At 42.0% G+C, this 27011-nt stretch overlaps 2 protein-coding genes across 8 annotated transcripts in view; both read right to left on the minus strand.

Annotated features, from left to right (window-relative positions):
• LOC128755024 (endonuclease V-like) overlaps nt 1-4090 on the minus strand; it is a 76351-nt gene extending 72261 nt beyond the window's left edge. For all 5 annotated transcript variants that reach the window (XM_053858161.1, XM_053858164.1, XM_053858162.1 and 2 more), the window contains exons 1-2: nt 3966-4090; nt 3254-3425 (exon numbers count right to left, since the gene is read on the minus strand). In XM_053858161.1, coding sequence (XP_053714136.1) covers nt 3254-3425; nt 3966-4009 — 216 coding nt within the window. In that variant the 5' untranslated portion in view covers nt 4010-4090. The remainder of the gene's footprint in view (nt 1-3253; nt 3426-3965) is intronic.
• A 926-nt stretch (nt 4091-5016) lies between these two features.
• Nucleotides 5017-25416, minus strand: LOC128754192 (SEC14-like protein 1). Of its 3 annotated transcripts, XM_053856631.1 has the most exons (18): nt 25119-25416; nt 24808-24823; nt 23975-24064; nt 15297-15446; nt 14189-14320; nt 13475-13603; nt 12548-12821; nt 12335-12444; nt 11654-11843; nt 10574-10662; nt 10294-10364; nt 9699-9870; nt 9431-9565; nt 9174-9308; nt 8553-8804; nt 8295-8473; nt 7946-7972; nt 5017-6817 (listed from the first exon to the last, which is right to left on the minus strand). In XM_053856631.1, exons 2-18 carry the CDS (start codon nt 24811-24813, stop codon nt 6712-6714), a joined length of 2247 nt encoding a protein of 748 aa, XP_053712606.1. In that variant the 5' UTR covers nt 24814-24823; nt 25119-25416; the 3' UTR covers nt 5017-6711. The 3 variants fall into 3 exon arrangements, with proteins under 3 accessions (XP_053712606.1, XP_053712609.1, XP_053712608.1); XM_053856634.1 differs by lacking the exon at nt 24808-24823 and having other exon boundaries at nt 25119-25415; XM_053856633.1 differs by lacking the exon at nt 7946-7972 and having other exon boundaries at nt 25119-25415.
• Between the last annotated feature and the right edge of the window lie 1595 nt (nt 25417-27011).

Genomic DNA, 27011 nt, shown 5'->3' on the forward strand with positions numbered 1-27011 from the left:
ATTTGAAATCATTTTAGCTGAACAGCCTATAATTTTCTGAACCTCTTTATTGGTTTTCCCCTCTTTTATTAACTTCTTTATCAAAGAACGCTCTTCCTCTGAACGTTTCTCTCTGTTTTTCAAGGACAAATGCACAGCCAGCATGAGCAGCATCAGTTGTCTTGATCTTTATATAAGGGCCACTTGTTTAACACCTGTTTTTGTCACACAATCCATTACCTCAGTAATTAACTATTAGTAACTATTTTTTTGAACACACCCCTTCCAGTTAATGATTCAGTTTCACAGAATCAGCAGCATGCACGTCATGCCTGTTGGGTCTGTTGGTTTTCTATACCTTTCTTAAACCGTCTAGAAACTTACTTGCAGTGTAGAAGTTGAAAATCTAACAAAAAAATAGATTTATCTTGCGATTGATGCAGGACGGCCATTATTTTAGACACAACTGCAAGTAGGTGAAGTCCTGCACAGAAGCTCAGGTTCCTCGACTCCAACTTTCCAAATACTGAAGTCCTCCTCTCCAAGATAAAGCAAGTCCCTCATGCTCAGACTCAAACTCTGTTTTAAAGTTATTAAATAAACCCCACAAAGGGGGAACCACGCTCCAACTACCCCTCCTCATCACTGGCCACACTTGCTCTCAAGTTTTTGCCTGCCTTAACTTGAAAACAGCTTGCTTGACCTCAAAGGACACGCTGGACAAATCGCTTTTGTTGACCTTTTTTCATCAAGCAGAAAGAGGCTGAAAACCTTTCAAATATAAACAAAGACCATGTCAAGGCAAACATTAATACAATTCAGCTAAATCATAAAAATAAAGACAGACCATGGATAAAGTGGAAAGTGAACTAATTTTCCTAAGTCTCTATTTTGAATACTAGTGTTGTAGTCAAAACCACACCAACCAAGACCAAGACATTATCAAGACTGAAGCGTATTGAGACATAGACAAGACCAAGATATTTGGAGGTCGAGACTGAGACACACAGAAAATATAAGTATACTGTATTTATGTCGAGTATATGAGTGTCAAACTGATCCACAAATGTGCCGCACTGGTGCCAGTTTTTTGTTCCATTGAAACTTCAGGTGTTCAGTTGAATCCCTCTCTGGTAGTTTTGTAGGCAGTGCCTTCCCGGACAGTCCAACACGGACATGGTTCTATGTGGGAAGGGTAAAAATTTAGCCTTTAAAGCGTCATTCTCCACTGTCATTGGACCTGCTGAATTGCCAACGGTCGATATGTGTCCGAGGGGTGAGCTTTCCTGGTCATCTGAGATGTATAGAACATTTCTCTGATAACGTATCAGCAGCTGAGGCCACTCTTAGTCCTCCTTTCCTCAGGCGTTTCTCGTGTGAGCCAGTTTTATCGTAACTATTGTCTTTAATGAGCCAATGGTTCTTGCCACAGTATGAATTGTCAAAAAGGGAACCTGAAATCTACAATAACAAACAGAACTGCTGGCGTCACACATATGGTGTCCAACTCTGCAAAACGCAGGATGACATACCCTGACAAAGTGCGTCCCTTTTCCGCTCAATGTGGGACGTGTAACTTTGTTATGAATATGAGACAAAGGGCAACTCCAATGACTCAGCACTGCTGGATAGCATTGCTGCCTTCACCTCTTTGCCTTTTGTCCACTGCACTCGAGTGCTGTGGATATACAGGGGTTGGACAAAATAATGGAAACGATGACTACCTTGTGCTGCTTGTTCCCTGATCCTGGTCCCCAGGAAACAAGCACTGATGCACAAGACACGTGGCAGCTAGGATGATAACAACAACAACAAACATGGAGGAATCCCTGAACAAAAGCAAACAAAAACAGTCTGTTTGGTTTTGTTCAGGGATGTTATTTGCTACACAATGGGCAGGATTTCCACTACTCATACTAAATTCTTATACAAATATTTTCAAGACATTAAAAGAGCTCTAGTTTAGATGAGGTGATATAAAAACTTGAACATAGCCACCATCGTGATTTATTGTGCTATTGTCAAACTGATGCCAAATAAACAATATTTTGTTGTTTAAATGTATGTCTGGGTCCATCATTTGATTCAGTAACATACATATTCATTCAAATAGAAAAATGTGGCTTCTTGTGGCAAATATTCTTATACCATTAAAGTGTGAGATTAATTCATCAAAATTCTCTAAATAATTTGATTTTTTTAATTGAATCCCACCCCTAACACACACACACACACACACACACACACACACACACACACACACACACACACACACACACACACACACACACACACACACACACACACACACACACACACACACACACACACACACACACACACACACACACACACACACACACACACACACACACACACACACACACACACACACACACACATATCTCAACCCAAGATTGTTCAAGAAGTTCATGCCATCTTCATTAGTTCAAAGTTGTAAGTGCAAGTCTGGTAATCAAATGAGGTAGAATGTGCTGCATCATACTGCACTGGAAGCTTCTGTAACAACACTACAAACAACAGTTAAGCGATCCAGGGGCCACTTTTCGAGATGAAGACGTCTAGACAGGATCATTTGCAGCAGTAGTCTAGAGTCACAACAATATAAATTAGTAAGTGTTTTCAGCTCTGTGTTGGGAAGACAAAACACATAAAAAATAAAGTAGAACAGCAACTCACAATGTCCTATAAAAGCATGTCCCATAAAAACATTAGGTGCATGGTGTTTTCTACTGTGCTGTATAAGAAGAAGATTCTGGCTCATGAGGGTTACAACATCTCTGATGACAGTAGCCAGTCCATCATGGGTCTTCTGACCGCAGTCAAACTGCTTAACTTCCTATGTGACTTGGTGAAGCCACTTCACTGTGTACAGATGGATGAGAATGTCCCTGCACCGTATTCACATAGGGCTTGAAGAGTCTTGGTGGCACTTCAAGAGGCTTGATAGAGTCACAGAGACGGTTCAAATATATATTTAGAACAAGCGTGTGGGCTACCTGTGGTCAGTAGGAACCATGTTGGTTGACAGGTAAGCGAGGGGAAAAATGTGTATCCAGCATGCTAGCTGATCGAGTTTGAGCAAAGAGGTGGAAACTAAGTACCAAAAAAAAAAAAAAAAAGCTCACAGTTGAGAGCAAATGGGAAAACTATATACTTCGCACTGATTCCAGTAGGTATGGGCAAGTTCAGTCACAACCACAGAAAACCAACAACAAGATGCCTGTGAGCAAAACGCCCCCCTGGCTCTCACCTTGAGATCTGGATAACTCAGGACCACCAGCTGAGCACAAGCGTTCACCTCGTCCCCCTTGATGAAAGACAGGTCCACCCCAGCGACTCTCTGCAGACCTGCAAAGTCTGGCCTGCTCTGCCAGACCTCACTGTCCTGGTCCACCACCAGCTGACGAAGACGCTGTTGCTCGCTGAGGAACAAACAGTACAAATGTTGAAAGCAAGCACTGGCTGAAAATACATGGCCTGTCCTGAAGGTGGTCGGCAACTCAAACAGAGGAGCACACTGGTCATGAACACATCAGTAATGAACAATGTAGGGGTCATTTCAAACAACATCAAAACAAACAGCGGTATTGATTCATCACTCAGCAGAAAGAAGCGGTAGAAAGGACGCACACCATTCAATAAGTGACAATAACGCGATGGACAACCAAATACTTGCGCTGATTTAGGAAGTGTGTTCTGTCCACTCGACTTTGAGAATTACGAGGTTCCTTGAACGCGCCAGAGGGGGAGTATTTGGACTTATAACAAGAAATACCTCTTAGAACTGGGGATCAAATTAAACGCGGGAATAGCAAAACATTTTTATTTCCCATAGCAGCCTTCGTGGGAAAACATTCACAGAAAAAGCCTTCACATTGCATTGCAGTTTCAACACGCGACAAATCTCAACCCGCCACTTAAATACGATGACAGTTCAATAAAGGCCCAGGTAAAGGACACACCTCTCCCAGTCCTTGAGTAACTCCTCCGCAGGACGCATGTCCATGTTCCGGCTGGACACATACAGTCAAGCCAAGAAAAACAGTGTGCAAAAGCAGTCAGCGCGCTTCCTCGTATGACGTCACAGGAAGAAGGGCAACGTCACGTCAGTAGGTGGGACCAAAGGGGAGAAATTTTGACGTTGAAAAACACGAAATTGCAATGTAATTAGAACTTGCGTTGCCACTCAAATCTCAAAACGTATCCATGCATATTTTCTAAAGGATTTCATTCAGAATTATTGTTACATGTTTGTTCTTGCATCTACTACATATATATACATATATATATATATATATATATATATATATATATATATATATATATATATATAGTGATAATGTTGAATGCCTACATTTTTTGTCATATGCGTTGCCACTCAAATCTCAAAACGTATCCATGCATATTTTTAAAGGATTTCATTCAGAATTATTGTTACATGTTTGTTCTTGCATCTACTACATATATATACATATATATATATATATATATATATATATATATATATATATATAGTGATAATGTTGAATGCCTACATTTTTTGTCATAAAAATGTAAAAAAAATAAAAAAATAAAAAAAACTGAAACGGATTTGCAAGGGTATACTGCCATCTGCTGGAAACTACAACTATATTAGTACCGCATTGTCTTGAAATGCGTCCTCAACGGGGCCCTCAGAGAGCCGGGGTGGCTTTCATTCCAACCAGTCATGGACACAGACTATCCAGTCAGGTGTTATCTGAAACAAGAAGTACCACACTGAAAATCAATCATTTTTTTTCCCATGAGGTATTAAATGAAGCTACAAAGTGGAGCAGTCTGCAAAGTGTGCTCAACATTCTGACGGATTTGATGGCACTTGGAATCCGGTCAGTTTCATTACTATAAACGGCAGAACTCAATGATGCGGCAAAGATGAATCATTTTGAAAGTGGCAGTTCCTCTGGGGGAGGAGTATTCAACCAGATACATTCACCAAACAAAAAAAAAGACACCATTTTATTTATATTCAAGTTTAATGCGTTCAAAGGCCCATACAGGCATCATTGTCTCAACAATTCAAATATTTTTACACAACTTGTTACATGAAGATATGAAGCCGTGTCACACAGAAACCGCTTAGCCCTCATTGGTGAGTGAGACGGATTGGAAGGGTTCACTCTTCTCCTTTGAGATGAACACACAAAGATCTACAGCTGCTGATGCTTGTTCTACTATAGAAGAGATGAAACAGAGAAGGAGATGGGACAAAAAATATCTAAGCCCTCAGATGGGTCATCCCATGGCGGCTTAAGAACATTCCCCCTCCACTCGAACGTGCTAGCCCTCATCCTGGAAAGGTCCTTTCCCAAGTAACCTTTCATATTATTGCATTCAATCACTAAGGTCAACTCAAAATGTATCAAAAATGTCTGGCATCCTCACGTATTTTTTCTTTTTGCTGTCAGCTGCACTTGGTAACCATGGCAACAACCCCTGTGCAAAAGGAGTCAGTTCTGTGTGTAGATATAAACATATGAAAAACCGTTTTCTACAGGTCACATATCTGTAAAGGTTGAACTTCTGTACGTCTATGTGTTTACAAAAGGCTAAAACGGTGTTCGATGACAAATGGCTCCTAAATGGCTATATTATCGAACAGTAGATGTGCAAACCCACTCCCCGCATGCAGTAACAAAACAGGGCTCCTCACTCCAAAATGTACTTGAGCCCTATATAGTCAACACTCCACCCAACACTCGAATGTTCATATCAGCGTTTTCTACCATTAAATGCAACATTGGCGCTCACACACACACACATCCATCCATGATGCATGCAAAATCTACATCACTCTGAAATGGTTCTATCAAGGTCCACTCAATTATTAGGCAAATATCTAGCAGCTCTTTCACTTTTCTGTGAGAAACTACTCGAGTTCCTTGAATGTACAATCAAATATTGGATGAAATGAGACAAATGGAGGCATGTTCCTTGTTCCCTTACCTGATGGCATCACTGATAGATAAACATAGCTCTAGTAACTGGCTCAGTTTGCCTGCATGCACATCCACCATCAGCACATTATTTCATATAAATATTAACATTTCTTTAAGTTAAAATGATTATGTTATTGCTGTAGCACATCACCTAGCTGGGAGGAAGGTTTTCACACCTTCCAAAAAGTGCTAGGGGAACTGTAAAAAGAAGACACTCGACTGTGATGGAAAGAGGACATGATATCATGACTGCTGCCGTCGCTCTGGTAACACAGCGGCAGGTGTACTTATGTAACATTGCATCCACGACCGACCACCTGTCAGTGAGGTATGTGTCGTCTCAGTATATGTGGGAGTGTAAATGCATATATGTAACAGCATCTCCAGTGTTTGTCATCACACAATGACGATATTGCTTCTTTCACAAAGACATGATGTGTAACCCTTCACCAGCCTGCACCAAACCTGACACGTCTGGCTAATGCTGGGGTTTAAAGCCCAGAGAGACACCAGGCACTAAAAACAAATGGCCTTTGTGCAAAATTCAGCCCTTATATATCTCAAGTCTTTTTTTGCCTCAGATTTGTCGGTATGTCTCGAGTTGTGCAATCACGCTGCCGTTCATGAGAAACTGGCTTTGCATTGAGAGTCCAAAGGTCATAGATGGGGCAAAGTGGGGGTCAGCGGGCAGAGCAGGAGTCGAGGTGCTGAAGTCATCTGGGCCCCACGTCTACCTGGAGATCATGGAGCTGGACTGCGACTGGCTGGATGAGGTGGTAGCGGCGCTGAGCTGGGAGAAGCCGCTGTGGCTGGACTCCAGGCTGGTCATGGAGCCCCTGAAACAGAGCAAGAGGTCCAGTCAACAAGTGTCTCGGTTTCCAGACAAACATCACTCCAACAGCACACCTGAGCACCCTGGCCTGCCGAGAAACAACGGAGCAAAACACATGATGATGCAGCAAGTTCAACCCACACCAATCAAAAACCCAGTTGGACAAGGTTGTTAGCATGTGTGCGGTGGTGTCTGCGACTCCGTCTACATGGCCAGTAGAAAACCTAATTTGAATAACCACAGGTGAGCACAACTGTGCCACGACACAACATAGTTGTTGAAGTGCCGATTACTCATAGCATTGCTTATTAAACATCAGCAACAGTGTGTGCTAGTCGTGTTGACGCTGATCAGAGGGAATGTCAGCTTCCATTTTTTTTTCCATTACTGCAAAAGTATTGAAGAAACAAGCTTTCAGACTGCATGTTCACACTTGGTAATAGATGGTTTGATACACAGACTAATCCTTTTAATTCATTCGCTACATTTTTATTTGATGCAGACTTGAAATGCCTCGTGATCCTCTTGTCCACAGAGGTGACATCAAACCTAGACCAATGAGTACACAATAGGGAGCCTCTTCCAGCAGAACTGCTTGAAAGCACTTGCTCCCTCTTGGTGGTGATTCCAAACCTGTTCTGTAAGTAGGTGACTGATATTTTGTGACTCTCTGTCCTCATGTTGGTATGTTCAGATCTGCATTCACTTCCTGTCCTAGATGACACTAATGATGTTTCACCTGTGAATCATTCATTCAACTCAAAGGAGGAAAAACAGATGATTTTGATGGATGTGATCCATTAGAAATGTTTTAATTCAGGCAAAATCAGCAGAATATTATTTCATCTTAGTGCTACTTGTGTTGAGCTACAGGTGTCCAGCCAACCTTTCCTAGTACTGTTAGTCATGCAAGCCGTGGATATGCCAACACTCCTGCTCTTCCTCATCAGCAGACTGCAACTACCAGTGAAGTAGCTGGAGCAATGAAGCCAAAAGCAAGAAGTGATGCAAACTGCATCTCTTTGCTTAGTTAGCAGCGCAGTTGTCATGAAGACAGCTTTATCTGCAGCCATGGCAGCAATGACAATGACATTCTGCTGAAAGGAAAAGGGGCAAACACGTGGCCACTTACAAACTCTGCACATCACAGCAAGCCGTTCTTCAGAGGAGAGAGACAGAACAGAGGGGGAGGACAGGATCGGAGTGAAATGGACAAAAAAAAGTCGATTAAAACAAGAGCTTGAAGGGAGAGGGTTCAACTGTTGGGGTGTGCAAAGGTCCCTTTGCTCAATGCTGCTGCTACAATGTGTTTGTTATCGAGCTTGTTTGAGAGATACTGCAGGGTGAAGAGGAGCGAAAATAAAAAATGCTTTACACTGTGGAAAAGACGAAAAAAAGTCAATATCAAGGATCAGATCAAATAAATGAAGTATTTTGCCTGTCAGCGTAATAAATAAAGACACAAGTATCTTGTGACCAACCTGAAGTCCTCAGAGCCCAACACCTCAGTGTAGTACATCACTTTGCACTTGTGCGAGGAGACCTGTAGGGTGGCCAGGACATCATCCACCCGAGGAAGGTTTGTGGCTGAACATGCTGGCATGTTGTGGAATTTCCACTGGAGGATGTAGAAGCCCGGCCAGCGAGTAATATGAGACCCCTGAAATCAAAACAACCATCCTCTGAAACTGACACCCATCGTTGGATCACATGATATTACAACGGTGCTGCTAGCTCACCTGCACACTTTCTCCCTCCCTACAGGTGAGTGGAGACTCCACCATGCTGTAGTCTTGGCCGAGCGTCCACGACTTATCAATGAGCTGGACATTATTTCCGCCTGGGGAGGTGATGCCATGGGCTCCGAGCGGGTCTTTCCGCGGGGGCTGTGGCGCTCGTTTGGAGTGGTAGATGTTGAAAACTATGTCTCCTTTGCAGACATCAAAGTCCCACGTGATTACAGAGGAGGCGTCGATGATCTCTATCAGCAGCTGGAGAAAGAAAAGGAGAAATCTTGAAGGAAATTTGGGGTGAAGCTCAAACATCTACAGGAAAAAATAACACATTAAAATATCGAGAGAAAAATACAAACAGCTTAAAGTTGTCAACTCAACTAACCAAACAATCTGAAATATGCAGGAGTCACAGTCGAGAGGGTTTCAAAAAGTGTCATGCAGTAAGTCGCCAATAGGTGGCAGACAACCACAACTTCAGATATATCGGAATCAATTCTCAAAATTCCACATAATGGTACACATAGATGTCTTAAAACACAACATCTTAAAAAGAATTAAAAAACTGAAGCTCTCATTTGTCCGAAGGTGTGTGACCATCACCTGGCGCATCCTAATGAGCCTCACCTCGTGTGGTGCCCCCTTAAAGATGCTTGCACTCTGGTAAATCGTCTCAGTCCATAAACGGACATCTTCGTTCTCCAGCTCCTCAGCTGTGCGGTACATCGACTTTGGAACCAGGCCTCCCTCTGGTACCTCACACTGTGAATGAAGGCCACGTGCAGAGAAGCGAGTCACCGACAGAGATTTAAGAATGAGGCTGTGTCATCTGAGGAGACGAGTGAAGACATCCGGAGCCCCATTTAAAATAGCTTCCCACTCACCATGCACTCTCCACCGAGGAAGTCAGGGATGATTTCCTTGTCTATGTAGTCCAGCAGTCCACCAGGACCCTGGTAGTCATTGCCGGCATAGATCAGGAATTTCTTGCGAGTGTTTTCATCAATGAATGGACTCACCTAAAAGATTAGGAGACACAACATCAGTAAACATAGATATTGATTGTCGATTCCATCCATATTTGCATCCACATAGAAACAGTTGCGGATTAAACATGAGTACAGCGGACAGTCAGAGGATGTTAATTCTCACCAGCGTCCACAGCACTGGGAACACTCGCGGAGCTCTTAAAATAAGAAGCCGCCCCAGAGTCTCAGGGTAGTTTGCCTCCACCACCTCGATGATCCTGAGCAGCGCTTTGACTCCTGGCCGCCATAGGTGACGCATGTTTAGACCCTCCAGATCCACCAGACATGTCCAGCAGCTAATGAGCAGAGGGAGGGGCAGGATTAGAGAGAGGACGCAGCACACAGAAACATGAACATGAAGTGAGGCCTAGTTGCCGGAGGCAGAGCCTTCTAAATCTGGACTCTCTACCATCTCTCTAGGATAACTGTGACACGAAAGCCATTCATAGCTCACATGCCTTCCTGTGGCACTGCTCCAGACACTTGGCCCTTTTTGACAGATACAGCCCTTCCTTCCCTCACACTCACACTATAAGCTGAAGCACTCTACACACATCTGTCAGCAACATTCTTTTCGCACTGGAGGGAGGAGACGTACCCCCTGCCTGTGTCCTCAAATGACAAATGTGAACTTGATCTTCACAACAACAACAAGCGTCACCATTGTGCCACAGATGCAGTACTGAATCTGAACACCACAGCACGCACAGAAATCTTACCTGATGGGCCGACCAAACACTTTGGTATTTTCTTCACAGCGTCGAAGACCCTCCTCATTGATTGACAGCACCTAGAAACGGCAGCAAAGAGTCAGCCAAAACACACCAAGCCCAGGTGGCATTGACTGGAGCAGTACAGTACAGGTTGTGCATCAGGGTTAACCCATTATGTATTGGTGCCTTTAAAAGGAAGGCCACTGGACTCTTAATGCCTTGACCCGGGCGCTAGCACCTAGTGGCCCACTTACACAACAGACTAACAATCTTTTAAGACACTCACATGTCTGAGCAGAGACTCCTCTCCAAGAGCACGGACAAGTCCTTTCGTGTCCATCTGGCCCAGTCTCAAGACATACAACGGACGACCATCTGAACAATTGAGCAAACATTGTCACAATTCAGGTCATTGTCTGGATGTTGCCAGTGATTAGTTATGCAAAATGACTCATGACTGCTCTGAATGCTCAAAGAGCCATAACAGCAACATATTGCCCATTTATGTGGTGACACAGGCAGGTGAAAACAAAACAAGGGGAGGGGTGAACATAAAAAAAAAAGTGCTTATGCAACTTTTTTTCAGAAATACGCTGATTTGGACTTTAAAAGTCCTAAAAACAAACTTAAAAAGAGATGGTAAATGGCGAGCCATTTCAACAGCTATTCAACAAATATGGACACGTTCATGTAGATCAGTGTCTGACAGTATTTTTTTTCATAAGAGCCACATCAGCTTAATTTAAGTCAGTGTGACTATTACTGTTAGAAATCAATCTCTTCGTGGTAGCTACCTGGGCTATTAAGACCTGAAAGAGTGTGCTGCAGAATCAAGATTCAGTAATGCAAACGCTATAAACATGCTGCGTTGCCAGGTTAGAAAGCTGTCCCTCTGACAGGTGGGGGAGGGACCTTAATTATGGTGAAAAGAGAAATACAAATAGATGTTCGGGGGGTTGCATTATGGTGTTGATTTATGTAGCACATTTTTAAATTTGTATTTCTATTTTTTTAAATGCATTGTTACATTGCTACAAGCTAGCCTAGTATGTGAGCCAGCGACTGAAGCTGAACGAGCCACATGTGACTCACAAGACGCAAGTAAGTCAGCATACCCGCAACGGGCGCAGTAAATTTAAGTTGGAAGTGAATGAATGTTTTGACATGGTAAAAAAGGATACATTTAATGAACATCCCACTTTAACTCATGCCCTCTGACTAGTACATATAAACGTGCTTGTCTGATGGATAGGAACCTCAGGAGGTGAAAGGAGAAGAACACGCAGATCTCTATGGACCCAACAAATCCAGCACAGTTGACTGATATTGTCATGAATCTTTGCAGTAATCGTGATGGCATATTTACCTTTATCATGGTGGTGCCAGCCCCCAGTGTAGAAATCCTGCAGGACTTGTGGAGACGTCCATGTCTCCAACAGATAGTCTACTTGGTGTTGCTTCCTCCACGTTAGTGACTGGCAAAGTATCTCCCGCGCCTTGTCCATGTTAAAGTCTCTTGCACGCAAGAAACGTAGGATGTGCTCATCTTTTGGAATCTGGACATCAACAAGTAACACGGACAACAAACAATGATACTGCCATGTGTCAGGTAAAACCAAACATATACATCAAAACAAATAATACATTTCCATCAAAACAAATAGTCCCATGAACCTCCATTGGCTCATAGGATGATTAGGGACCACACCACCATACCTTCCAGGTCAGGAGAGCCAGCAAAAGTTGGGTCTGCAGGCTCCCTACCCAATCAAATGCATGTCATTTTTGTCATTCCTTCAGTGGTGTGGAACTTGTGGAGTACAGTTGCATTTCCTCTTATCAACTTCCTCCAAACACTAGTCACTACTCGTCCAATACAGTGCTGCAATGATGCAGTTTCTTTGGAAGACAGTCTTAGTCACTTTCAAGGAAGCTGCTGAACTCATCAGTTATTAGCAAAGGCCTGCCAAAACCCTCCCAATAGTCACAATAAAACTGGCCTAAGCATAAACCAGGTTTTAACAAAACACAGAAAAGGGCAACATACCTTCCCCTTATGAGTCTCTTGTAGCCATTTGCGAAGTCTGATGAGACAGCTCTCCTGAAGGGGGGTGAGGTCGCCAAGGTAACGTTTGATATAGTCTGCATCCAGTTTGTCTGCAAACAAAAACACTTCATTATGATTTTTTTCCACACAGAACATGCAGGGTAAGGTTCATGCCAACAAAACATCTTCGCAGGGATGCATACAAAGACTAACCTTCAGGTGTGCCAGCCTGGATCTCTACTGCACAGTCTCCCTGCAGAGCACAGCTGTCCTGCTTGGCATCATGAGAGATGCTCTCCTTGGCATCAGTGGCCAGTGGGTCAGAGACAGCGGGTGTGGCAGGGAGGGAGGGGAGGACGCCCGAGCTGCCCGAGAGAGTGGTCGGCCTTGGTTCAGGCAGGGGCTGAGAGGATGGAGTCCAGCGGGGGACGTGCGTGATCCCTTCATCTTCAAGCTCTTTCAGGTAATATTCAATGATTTCTTTTCCCTGGACAGTGAATATATGAAGCTCTGAAGTTACTAACACTTTAATATTCAATTACACTCCATAGATGACAAACATTCATAAGGAATGTCAGACATGTGTAAGGTGATACTGCTGTCGTCCTCTCTCATGCAAGTGAACATCCTACTTTACCTGTTATCTTTGATGGTGTATTGAATTATTTATTTACGTCAGTTAACATCAGTTAGTTTTTACAAACATGTCTGATTCTAATAGAACAGTTCAAGATTCCATTCCTTTATATATATGGAGCACATGCCATCAAATCAATTTACTCTGTAATCTATGTGCGTGTCTCAGCAGGACATGAAGTCAATGGGAAATGTTCGACTAAAGCAGTTTCTTTACGCTCACTAACAAATCATGATGGAGCTCATGTGCACATGTGTCATCAGCTCTAGAAGGGAGGTGGATATTTGATAGAACTGGCAAAGGCACAGATCCATTTTTCAGCCAGCTCCTCTCACCTAAACAAACAAAACTAACAGTCTAAATTCAAGCAGCTTGATCAGAGAAGAAGGGAAAAATAGCTTATTTCTCCAACAGTTGCAATGTTGAAAGAAAGCACTCTTTAAATTATATTACTTAAAAAAAGAAAAAAGAAAAGAAAAAAAGTGCACAACAAGCCCACACACTTTTTTGATGCTGCTTGCGTATTGCTTCATAGCAATCTTCTCCACGGTGCTCTCAAAGCCAAAGAATGACTTGATGTCGAGGCTGGCGCTCTGCTCAAAACATGTCCACGCTTCATTCTCTGGATGAACCTGTTAAAACAAAAATTGGGTGCAACTTATATTGTGTATTTTTTTACCATTTCATTGGGAATGTGATAAGGTAAAATCATTGGGGATTTGAAGCTCAAACCTATAACTACGTTGGTCCCTCAGAGCCCTCAACAAGTGTTATTTTTGTTGTTTGTTTGTGTTGTGCTCTACACAGCACCAGCTCAACAAGTGATATTAGCTCACCCCAATCGCTCGTTTTGGCACAGTGTGTGAACACAATAGAAGAGCCTCTCTGTACCCTTGGAACTAAAAATTGGCTCAGTGAATGTACTTGACCTCATTAACTGAGCACAAATTCATTCACCGACCCAGAGTTAGAAAAGAGAAAATGTGGAGGAGAAACGGGTGTCAGCCCAATGTGTCCAATTGTTTGAATATCAGAGGGGGTTGAACGACTCACAGAGGAAGCTGGGTTACAAAACAACGCTGACAACACTTGACTGAAAACAAACCCTGCTTTACATACAGATACACAATCTTGAAAGCTGAAATACAAGAGACAGGTGTAAAACTACAACCAGAGACAGCCTTGAGGTCGAAGGGAGAATGTTGACGTGCACTTACTGAATAGCTGCAGACCTCATGGATGATGACCCTGTTGGAGAAGGTCTCATTATGAGACTCGATGTGAAGTGTCCTATCTTTGCGGTTGAGTGTGTTTTTCTGATTGAAGTACACATAATCCACACCAGCAATCTGTGTAAGAGAAAAGGAGAAATTACAAATGATACTTGATAAGTGAAGCTACTTGACCAAGTTCATCTAAATTCCATGACACTAAGCAAATACTGTTGACCTCAACTTCTCCTCTGGCCTTCCATCTTTGTTTCAGTGAGGCAGCTTACAATGGGTGGCTTCAAAATCCAAACCAGGTGTTTGACCCTTGAATCCACTTTGGTCAATTCCTACCAATATTACTATAACTAGTAGCAACAAAATTAAGGTAAAAAAGACAAGCTGTTGGGAAAAAAGTCTGACTACAGTTCTCTGGCCTGAATTGCCGTTAAAGATTGCTCCCTTTTTAATAACTGACAAAATGTGAAAGTTTTCTTAATGAAAGACAAAATCTGAATACAGCAGTCTTTTGTTTATAAAAAATAAAGGAAATAAAGTAAACAATATGATAATTGAGAGAACAAACTAACAAAACAACACAACTCCAAGTGTCCTGAGTGTCTATCTGGCAGTCGATGTGTCTGACAAGTGTCTCTGCATATGATACTGTATCAGGAACTGTGGTAGATGTGACCAGTAGATAGGATGAGTTTACAAAACAGGAATTAGCAGATCACAATCCTACTAGGGGTGGGATTGGTGCACTGCCCTGCATATCATTTCTCACTGACTCCTTTGGCAAATGTCCGAGAGAAATGTCATATCGGGAGATCATTTTGAGAACTTGATTCTTGCTAAGCTAACCATGGATGCATCGTAAAAAAAAAGTCTAGCCGTCCCCGTTAAAGTCTATAAAAGACGATCGATACATGATGGAATGACAATTAAAAAAGCAAATTCAGTCCAAAGAAAAAATCCCGGTACAAATACAAACAATTTAGGAAGAATCAAGGGTCTGAGAAGGAGTCCATAATAGCGAAGAGTATGATAGTTCTCAGTTTGTTACCACAGTCAACTAATAAAAGGCTACTTTATAAAAGCCTTTATTTCATCTCACCCTTTTCAGTAAGCGTGGGGCGTCCACATCCAGAGCACAGCGGCGCTCGATCTTATGAGTAGATCCGTCCTCACTGGTCTCTTCTTCCAACACATCACTGGCAACAAACATTGGGATGAGGTGGCAGGTAGGGAACCGGCGCTCGTAGGCCTGAAAAGACCAGAAAAAATGACTTGTGTGACCAGAAGACACAGCTGGAGAGCAGACCAAATCATGAGATCTCATGTCCAGCAACAGAAATACGTTCATTCAAGCGTTACTGGCAGCAACAAAAGATCTTGCCGAATACTATGTTTATCCATCAATATATAAATAATCAATCTGTGTCGAAAAATCAATGCTCAGGAGGAAAGCCAAGTCAAAAAATTAAGTGACAAAACACAAATCAAGCTGCAGTCATAAATCACAGGAACAGTTGCAGCGTGGATTTCATCCTAAAAAAAGTCTATTAAACTATTGAGTCGCATAGCCACAAACTTCAAAGGTCTGAAAAACAAGCTATTTTTAGTGTAAGGTAACCAATGTTGATGCTTTAAACTGCTGCCTGAAAAACAAAAAATGGGGAGGGCAGGAAGAGCCCTGGAATTTAACATTGTTCATTGGGGCGGTTCAAGCAGTGTCATGGACACTTCTTCCAGGGAAAAGACACATGCATGGATGGGTTCTGACCATGTCCAGAGCGGAAGAGATCATTTGTCCAGGCAGCAGAGGTGCCTGGCCTGCACTGTCCCAATAAACGCTGAGCTCACTTTTTCAGCCCTGATGCCTCCAGAACACTGGCCATGAGATTAGCACAGCAGTCAGCACATCATTCACCGTAAACATCAGGTCTGCCCATTTAAAAACAACCATTGACAGTAAATGCTACGTGCTGCCAACAACCCAACAACCATCATGTGGCTAAACACAATCCACACAAAAGGAAAACCATTCAGATGTCCTTCTGTTTCTTGTTTACAAGTGGATGTGAGATCACCAAAATAAGACGTAAAACAATCTATAAAATTCTACTGTTAAAAAAACAAACAAAAAAAAACAAAGCAAAGCCTGCCAACTTTGCATTACAGAATCAAAGAACAAATTGCCAGAAACCCTTGTGTACTAGTGAATCTAATCTGGTTTAAGCATCCAAGTGGGCAGAAGCAAAAGAGCAATGATAATCCCCCCAAAACACTGCAGAGAAGTACTTCAGTCTAAACTAACAAGATAAAGCAGTTACAATTCAACTGTCAGTATTAGTCGGCCAAAAAGAACCAAGAGTCACGATTTAATCATGAAGAAATACATTTGCAGCTTTCCCAGTGAATGTACACTTGGTTGTTACATCTGGCAATATATAGTTTTCCAAAATGCTTGAGTAATTGGTGAATGATGAAGTGGTGTAGAAATAAGTAATTCATAAATAACACTGTGTACAGAAAAAAACCTTATCATCTCCAGCAGCGAAACAGTTGTGTGATATACCTCAGGGGACACGAAACCAAATGTATTGGTGTCCAGCTTCAACAGTTGTTGTGACATTGTAACTACAGGAGACGGCAAGGGAGTGATGTCAGTCAGAGCCTGATCCTTAAGCTTATGGAATGGTTGTGTAATAGAGACACTGGCCACTCGGAGGTTGGCCACTGCTATTTTTGGCAGCTGGCTGTCAAAGATCATGTTGTGACAGCAGTCAGAAATCAAACTTGATTCCATCCAAGATGATTATTTTCATGATAAACAAATCAGCCAAAAGCATTTTGTGAAAGATGGACATCTGGCATTAAAGAAACCCTTCAAAACATCACAGCTGACTCAGGCACTCATGGGACACAATGTAATTCATATTGGTTTGCAAACTAAACTACTTGGATGTTTGTGCCAGGATCAATGATTCAACACCACAAACACATCCTTACATAATGAGTGGATCAGCAACGTGCCATACGTTTAACAACCATTCAGCAGAGTTAAGAATCAACTTGACAATCACTCTAGAACATTTCAGAACACATTACATATTCTGCGAAAAACTATTCTACCCTGAGCTTATGATTTATGAATAGACTGAAAATACATTTGATGGCATTTGACTTTAAACATTAAGTTAAAGCATCTGACTAGGGTGTAAACTAAACATGACATTATTACCACCAGAAGACCTGAAGAACACTACAGTCATGGACCCTTTTCTCACTCTAACAAACACAAACCGAATAATGACACACAACAGCATATGGCGTTGGTGATGTCAAAATCTGGCACCTATTGAGTGGCACTGGCAGTGCCCTGATGTCATTCAGCCTGTGCTTGGTAGTAAAAATCATTAGTCCCCTTCTGCCTCTTCCAGGAAATCCTCTGAGGGCTTGATGTCACAATGCAACCCTACATTCGGTATATAGATCAACCACTTATTCCCAGTACGGCATGCAAGTCATCAGCCACACAATGAGCAACAGAATGTTTCATCATTGAAACTAGGTCACTGTCAGCAGGCCAAGGGGGACAAGACGCCAATGGATTCAAGCGCCTTTTTACAGGCTCAGAAAGGGATCATGAAGACGTATCAGGCAGCCTCCATTCAAGATTTGCAAAAATGTTGGTTCATATTCCAATTATCAGTGGTGAATACCATGATCATTCATCATGCTTTCATTGGATTTGCATGGATATTTGAATGCATGGCCTACTCTGAACCCTGCAGTGGATTCAATGACCTTGTTACACAAGAGAGCAAATGCTACAGCAAACTGCTTGACCTGACCTTCTGTGACTATGGAGCACTACAGCAGTGAAATGTACATTGGACTTACAGCACAAAAAGCTAAAACATGAGGGACTAGTAATACCATTAGGGTCGTCACCTAACAAATACTCAATTCTGTCACTATTTTTTTTTCTCTTTCATTAATTGTTTCCTGCACCCTGCAAATCAGTCACTATTTTATGACAATGAGCAAACATAGTCTCTGAAAATAATCTCAAGGCACCAAATCAACAACAAGAAACAAATTCCGGTGCAACACAAAAGAAACCCAAAGAGTCCAAAAGTCATGGTGATTTTGTCATCCGGTTCTTTAAAAATGAAAAAGTCCCCATGTTGGCCAGGCAGTGATGAACGCAAGGTGGAGGGTCAGAATAAGAACAAGCCAAAGTAAAGTGTGCAACAATGGCTTCTTTGGATAAATGCATACCAGACCACCCACTTTTCTTCCAGTGCGCCCACTGCCTCAATGGCAGAACTGCTTGGACTCACCAACACAGAGGGAGAAGAATCAGTTTCATGAGGAAAAATGGGTGTGGAAATAGAGCATTTAGCAAGAGACATAAAAACCAGAAATGTCCTAAAAACAGATGCAAGTAAGGAGTTGCCTCAACTGTTGGAATAATCTCATAACTCAGTGATGATCAAATGAGAGATTATTAATGAACTTAATAAAATGAAGGTGTAGGCCAGAGTCCTGAAACCATAGCCAAGTGATTCTTTCAGCCGAAAAAGAGGCACCATCTGCAACACACTTCTCTACAGCCTGACCCACAACAATGGGTTAGAGCCACCCGGCAGTACCTGAACACGGAGGTAAATCCAGATTGATTAGTACAAAATACTTTCAAACACACTATTTCGACTAAATTTGACACACCTCCTATAATCCAAACTTCCAGTTAATCTCTGACTTCATATCAAAGCTGAAGTAAAAGCATGAAACCTAAAACCTGTTGTGAAAGAAAAGCTTTACGTAATGAAAAAAAAACAAATTCTGGAGAGTATGGCTCAATTCCGACCCCAAAGTAGCACAGCTGCCACCCAGCTCTGAGTCACTACGTGAGACGCACGGCTGCAGCAAAAGACAAGTCAATTGTATAAGTGCGCCTGCGTAGTTGTCCTCTTTAAATGGGGGAGAGAGGTTGCTTGGCAGCACTGCTTCCTTGCAGCAGGAAAGCTGGTGAATGAGTGTGCTGGTGATCAGTGAATGAAACACTGAATCTGAATGAATCTCCAAACGGGCTCCTCCTGTCATGTGGATTATCATCATTGACCAGAGGACACAGCGCATACATGCATGCAGGCAATCTGCAGCCCTTCAGCATTTTTTATTGCACACAAAATTTATTACTCAGTACAAGCACAGCTTGTTCATATAAAGAAGGCATTTCCTTTCAATCAAAAACGTCAGGGATTTGTCAGTAGTAGTTCTACACAGTGAAGACAGACCGACATTTCTTTCCCAACATAGCAAAGATTTACAAAACCGGTTGGATCAGTCGCTTGCTGGTCTGACAATACGACACCTTCAGTGTATTGGAATGGTATCGGTCTTGTTCTAAACCCATGTCAATTTGGTTCTTGAGTCATATGGTTTACATGCAAAGATGCATGGGTGGAGTCACAGTTCAGGCCCTCTGCTGACTAAACAACTGAGCACTTAGTGACTGTTTACAGCAAAATTCTACTGGACTGGAGTGGTAGCATGTCATCTGCTGACTGAAAATCCCACTTTTCACGATTCTCCTTTGTCCATGAAAGGACAACGCAAAGTACAGACACAAACTAGACAGCATGATCTGGATGATCTTGACTAACAAAGTAAAAACCTGAATAATCAGAAATCAAGGGGTCCTGCTCACCACACATCTGGAGCTGGGACTGAACAACAAACCACCAGAGCCATGTCAGGAAAGCAGAGCTCATCGTCATCGTAAAGGATTTATTATAATCTGTAGGTGACCGAAGCAAGTACTGCGCCAGAAGTTCCCAGACGGATTAAATGCAATAAAGCAAGCGGGAAGCAGTACAACCTGAAAACTAGGCTGTACAAGTCTTAAGGAACCTGAGTGGAAGTGGGTCAGGACACAGTGGAGCATGGTTGTGAAACTGTGGGCATGCTTGCTGTAACATGATGGGAGAATAGGCCAAGTGTGAACACCCAGAAGAAAAATGTTTCATTAGAATAACCATATGTTTCCTTGCAAAATCTAAAGGTTGTCACGCACCCATCTACTTTTGCATTGTACACAGTAACAAAGGCAATAATATATTGTTTGAGTTAGAAAGGCATGTCAAAAAAGCCAAACAGATAATAAGTAAAAAAAAAATGTGACGCAATTGTTACTAATGCATCCTCGCTCATCACGATGACAATGCCACATCTTCACTTGTCATCTTCAACCAACCACTGCAGTGCTGGTTAGCACCCATCTCCAACTGCAGTTTCAGTTGTTTTTATTAGTTGGGCATTTTTCCTCATTGTGGAAGCCTTCCAAGAACAACTGTCCATACAGGCTTAAAACAACAGCAAGAGGCGTAGTGTGTTCTTCCGATGACATTCTTCCCAGAGTCCCAAAGGACAAACTGCAGGCATCATGAATGGTCTGGTGGAATCATGGCAACAACCGCACTGAATACATTTCCTGTTATTGAAATGCAGCACTAGGCTCCAGGGGAAGACTATTTAGAGAGCATGTTTGTGTGCCTCGTTCTGCTGGCAAACAAAAACTTGAAGATCAAGAAACTGTGTACTTGACATTGAAAATACAACAACTAGAAATAAAGGCCTGAGTGTGTAGCAAGGACACAACTACCACTTGTATAGAAACACATGGACCAATGACCAATGTGATGCTGAAACCCTTGTCAGGCCCACAACCTTGTCTTTTCCGTGAAATGTCACATATGTACAGGATATACATTACTTGAAACCCACAAAGAAATGCATGAAACCATCCAAGATGGTCGCATGGAGCAAATTAAGATGTTGCATTGCATTTATAACCTCATTCACTAAAATAGACAAACAATACTTTACAGTACAATGGACCATGGGAATTCACAAATTGGACTGCATCTTGGAGAACACAGGTCTCATAGCATAACAGGATTTGTTACACTCTTCAGGTGATAGAGGAGTTGAGACAGAAGTTTCCAGACGGATTAAATACAATAAAGCAAAGCACAGGAAACAGTGACAGAAAACTGGGCTGCATAAGTCTTAAAGAACCCAGGGACAAGTAGGTCAGGCTACGGCGGAGCAGGTGTGTGCTACTTATTGAAACTATATGCACATACATGGATAGCAAAGTAAACATGAATGTGTACATTTATCAATGATATGTTAACAGCTGAAATACGTGAACATGTGGAGTCAATCGCTTGGAGTGTAGTGTGATTTTCAGAAATGCAACAATATTTTATCATAAAATATATTGACTTACAGAAAAAGAAAAACATCCTCATTAACAAAAGCTGAAGTGGCAACTTGTGGCACAGCAATATTAGAGTGAAGCCATAACATGGAAAATAGAGCACATTCGCTTATTTTAAATTTTAATTAAGGTTCAATATCCCATTAGCTTTGAAAATGTAATAGAACCATTGACTAAAGAAATACCTGCACAACCATCATTAAAACCAATGTTTCTGGTATGACAAACTGCACAAAAATAGTTGTACGCATGTACGGACCTCAACCAACACTACTACAAACTAATGGAAAGGAAGAAAGATGACTTTTTAAAATGCAGGAGACCTGTCCAAGCAGTGTTGAGGTAGACTCTATTCCCATGAATTCTTTCAGCATTGAACCATTGCACAGATGTCACATCCCTGCTATAATTTACTTGGAATGTTCGAGAGGAATCTTGATCTGTCAAGTCTGGTCTCGTAGAGATCTTTCAGTTGAAAAACATTCAATATTCATAAGGGGCTTACCTGTCTTTTTTTGTCTACTGAAAACAAATACTTGTGATTTGAAAATACATACAGACAAAAACAAACCTTTTTCTGTCAAAGGTTTTCTCCACTTCATCGGAAAATGGCTGCAAAAACAACATCTGCTACAGCCGTGATATGGAATCATATTATGTAACTTCACATTTCAAACACTTAAGTGTTAGGTAGCCAAATGTTGAAGCACTTTCCTGTCACAAAGCAAGGGAATCCCCCAAGGCCGAGTTTGGAAAAGACTGCTTCATACATACACCACAGGAATGCATTCAGCCTACCATTGCGATGCGTGTCTTCGCTCACACAACTGACAGGATCCAAATAGTCAAAGTGAACAGCAAATTAAAGACTCACTTCAGGAGAGAATTTCGTTGGTTGTGTAAACAATAGCATAGTAGCATGAAATTTGCAGAACCAAAACTATTGTGTTGATTTCAATATTCTTCAAAAAATGTCTGCAAAGTAATCCTGATGTAGTAGCTCTGATATGAGCATTTAACAGCCAGCCTGTTAAAAAGCAATTTGTTTTCTAAAACAAGCCTCTCACTAATGCACAACAAGCCTTGGTTGTAGGTAAACTCGCGTAAAGCTAGTCAGCGATCGTACATTTATAGCCTGGTGTTTGCACTGCGCACAATCCTGCTCATGCTAAGAAGATTTTCGGCCTACTCTCCCCGTCCCCTGCCCACCATCTGATTCCATTTAAAGCAAGCGTCACCTGTGCGACTCCACGTTTGCCTCTTTCTGAAACTCAGAATCACCTTTGCCACCAGTGTAAAATTTGAGTTATATAGAAAACAACAACCGGATCGACTTATGTATGATATGTTGTAGGCAGCTGTTGCACAAAATGGGTAAACAAAGAAATAAAGGTGGTCAAGAGTATGACAGATCTTGCATCTAAAGTTATGCAACAGTTTCCTTTCTGATCGCTAATGTTGAGAAACATGCCGTGTTAGAGAGTCAGGGCTGAGGACTGATGTAGAGTCATCAGGAAAGCCCAGGTTTCCTTCAACAACAAAAGTCCTGGCAAACATAGCTTTCCAAGCTCTTTCCAACCATCAGGAGAACTCAGTCTTCATATAATTTGCATGTATAACCAAATACAGATAGTCTCATTCAACAACTACATAATAAAGAGGAAGCAAAATAACATGCAGATAAGCAGTTAGTGTGTGAATGTCCAACCAAAACACACAAGCACAAGAAGCCATCACTTTTAAGTCATAAAATTGCATTTAATACCAGGCCATTATACGCACACAATACTCATATTGTACTTAGGCCGATCAAAAAGGAGCAGAATGAAAATTAATAATACTACTTTAGTGACATAATGTTTTACAAACAAATGTTTGTACTTTCGTTCTGCTCTAGTGTTATTCTTTAGTGTTAATTCTAATTGCATTTTTTTTTTACCTTCAGGACACCTTATGTGACTTTAAAACAGAATGAATTATATGGTGGAAATAATGCTAGACAAAACCACAGAGCATGCAAATAAAGTATTTTCACTCATAAACAAAAAAACAAAGAAAGCGCTTGTCAAACACCAAAAGCCATACACGATGCCAACCACAAATGTAGTCAACTATATCACTATGGAAACCTCTGCTTGGCTGAACATGAACAGACATATTGTTTATTTACTTAGACTCGAGCAAATAGCAAAGCTAGTGTGATCAGAGAACATTTGGAGTCATTTCATGGTGACACAAATGTGAGTTCCACACAGTCATCTTTACAGTAGGAAGGAATCATACATTTTTGAGAACAAAAGTGTATGCACTGCTGTGTGCGAGCAGCAGCACCGCCAAGCAATTTACATTCAAGGTGACACAATAAGCGACTACCTTCGTTGTATGACCCCTGAAACACACCTCTGCAAGCCCACCCACGCGCTAGTATGACATAACACCAAATCCAAGACATGCAAAATTCATGAGGTTACGGAGCAGACACAGGTGACACTTACCGCCATCACAAGCTCAAATGGATGCTTGTACACCCGCACGGGGGACTGATACTTCTGCACCATGTTGTAGATCACAGTCACACCGACAACCTGAGGCAAAATGCAGACCTGGTTATGAGCAGAAGTAACATGAGGATGACACTGTCTCCATCAGGAGTGCAGACACTGAAAATATTAACTTACCACTACATTAACTTACCACGAAGGACCTAATGGCAACTGAATTGCAAAGTGAATATGGTCACTCATGCTTTTCATGCCCTTGTGTTGGCTGAGTTTCCTACCGCATAACTAACATATCACTGATTGCATTGATCAGTCAATACTTTCTGTGAGTAATACTTGAGCAATGGATGACAGATATAGGAAGGTGTTTGTATGATGATATTGTGGGTTCCCAACTAATGTAGGCAATCATACATCCAGAGGAACCATTACATATACGAGGTGCGGGTGACTGTTCTACAGGGAGCTAAATATCCAGATGACATTCTACGTTCGTCAGTTCGCACAATTAAAGAATAAAACGTTTGAACCATTTGCAAACCACTATTACATCATATATTATGTGATGTAACAGATGGTTAGACGGGATCATTTACTATGAAAACACTAGTGCTTCAGTGTTGCATGCTGACACACGTTTGTAACTGCTGCTTTAGTGCGATGGGAATCGTGGTTATTGGCTGCGAGGATGGGTGTGGAACTACTTACACAGGGATCAGAGGACAGGGTGACTAATAATAAACAAGCTAGACGGCCAGGATATAAACATACTGGAGCTGAAAGAACGACACTAAGTCAGGGGAGACTGCGACCGTGACAATATTTACCGTCATGTTTCGGGATCTGCCAAACGTCGTAGTGACATATTAACACAAGACATTATCGTTAAAAGCAGCAAATGACAGCAACGATCAGAAATAATAGTTACTGGACGTAACTTCAGTTCTATGAACACGTGCGAAACCCTCTTTTCCGATCCAAAGGCACTGTGCATTTCAGTCTGCTTCAATTTCAAGGCGACCCAGGCGATATTGACCTGTGACGTGCCACGCTGACTTGGCTCAGCGGTACCACGGTCCGTGGACTGTAGCCACCTAGCTAGCAATATGAAGGCTCGAAACAAATCACGCACACTTACCGGTCGAGTCAGAAAGAAAAGAATGTTGCTTTGGTTATGGGTGGTTTCTCCAACACGACTGATCCGAGCCGACTCTTGCCATTTCCCTCGCACTTCGCCGGCTTCTGGCGATGAGCAGAAGCTAACAACCGCTAGCTTGTGGGAAATCCGGTACCGTCAAGACGGCGTTCTTCAGCCCGCTACGGTAAATGTGCTGCGTGACGCAAATAAATATCGCGAAGCCACCGTGGAAACGTTCTAGACTGTCCTCCTTCTTTTCAACCTACCATTTCTATAACCCTCTTATGACGCAAACGCTCCGCCCTGGTCTCCCCGCCCACCTTTGTGACGTCACATGCGCAGTGACACGGACGCAAGCGCGCACACAGTTTTACAAGTGGCTTTTATTGTCTTCTCTGCTTTGTCTTTTTCGTTGAGTATTTGTCGTCACTTTAACTAGAGCAGTGGAAAACAACGTTTTAACCGTGAGCTTTGGTTTGCTAATGAACTTTACTGCTACTATTAGATATCATCTTGTTATGCTTTAATAGAACTATTTTTTATTGTTATTGTTTCCTTTAATTCTGTTAATTTTCATCCAGTGTTTAGATCCGTATCATCTAATCTAATTTGGTTTTAAAGTCATACACACTGTTTATGTAAACAGTGTTGTTGACAAAGCGTGTACCTCTGTAGGTCTTTGCAGGTATGGAACATTATGTCATAGAATGTGAAGTTCTTGCGATCATGAAGATCACACACCGCTGGTCAGTCAGAGAGGGGACGTTCAGAGAATCTTCCAGAGAACAGCAGAACTTGGAGCTTGTTTTCAAAACACTGGCATGAGATAACATGGATGACTTAACACCTTCGCCAAATTCTTTTTGAATAACTCCCATAAACAGTTGTTATTTCAAATCCAAGTCATTACCAGTCAACTACAGTAAATGGTATCAAGCTTTGGCAGTGGGACAAATGCTGGCCATATTCAGAAACATTCTGTAGCTGTGGCAGTCACACTCAGCACTATTACATAAAGGGATTAAAGCAGCAATGTTGGTTGTTGATATCATGAAGGTTATTATCCTTCAAAAGGTCAAAAACCACACCTAAAGTCAACAGTTTGCAGCGGATGAATTAAAACAGCAAACAGATTTGTCTGCTTTTGTCAAGGCAAGTTGAAGCAGAATGATGAGACTAATGCACTATTCATTAAACAAGCAAAGAGGATGTGGGTGCAAACAGTGTCTCAATTATCGTCAAACAGAAACACACAATGATAGAGGGATTTCAAAGGTCAGTAATTCACAGAATTCCAGATCAGATGACACTTCTGGGTGTAGCAGGGATGAAACCACAGGATGTTCCGCTCCACGCATGTAAAGAGCTGGAGTCCTCCAGCAGCATGTTTGTGAGTGAGGGATGTCAGGTAGACTGGCATTTGCTGCTTCGGATGGCGAGTTGTTACATTCATCCAGCTCAAGTTTCCATCAGAATGGTCATGTATTTCTAAACGCTTTCTTGAAAAGTTGCCATGAACTTGATCTCTTCATCATTCAACTCAGTGATGGACTGGCCGAGCTGAACGCTGGTGACGTGAGTGGACACCTCATGACCAGACAATGGAAGGCACCGATGGTGTCCGAAAGATGTAATGTTTGTTAAATGATCGCTCATTTAGTATTACTGACTCAAGGTGGGTTCGATAATGCAGGCGGCGCCCTCTACTGGATAATAAGTGCCGCTACACTATAAAGGAGAGGACACCACGAACCGACATTTACGTGGATCATCGCGTTATTCTTCCACAGTCTCTTTTGCTCAACAACAACATAAAACACATATGTTGCGTTTTCAGACGTGAGACATTCTGTAGGCTCTGTCGTTGCTTTGATTCTCCAGACAGTGACTCCT

The sequence above is a fragment of the Synchiropus splendidus genome, chromosome 2, assembly GCF_027744825.2.
Source record: "Synchiropus splendidus isolate RoL2022-P1 chromosome 2, RoL_Sspl_1.0, whole genome shotgun sequence".
Lineage (NCBI taxonomy): Eukaryota > Metazoa > Chordata > Actinopteri > Syngnathiformes > Callionymidae > Synchiropus > Synchiropus splendidus.

Bases quoted from the DNA above. Each gene is read 5' to 3' on its own strand.
- LOC128754192 (XM_053856631.1), bottom strand. The intron at 12,445-12,547 runs GTTAGTCTTTGT...TTTTGTTTGCAG, and splicing joins CCAGGCTGGCACACCTGAAG to ACAAACTGGATGCAGACTAT. The intron at 8,474-8,552 runs GTGAGCTAGCAG...TTTTGATTTCAG, and splicing joins GGGAGGGAGAAAGTGTGCAG to GGGTCTCATATTACTCGCTG.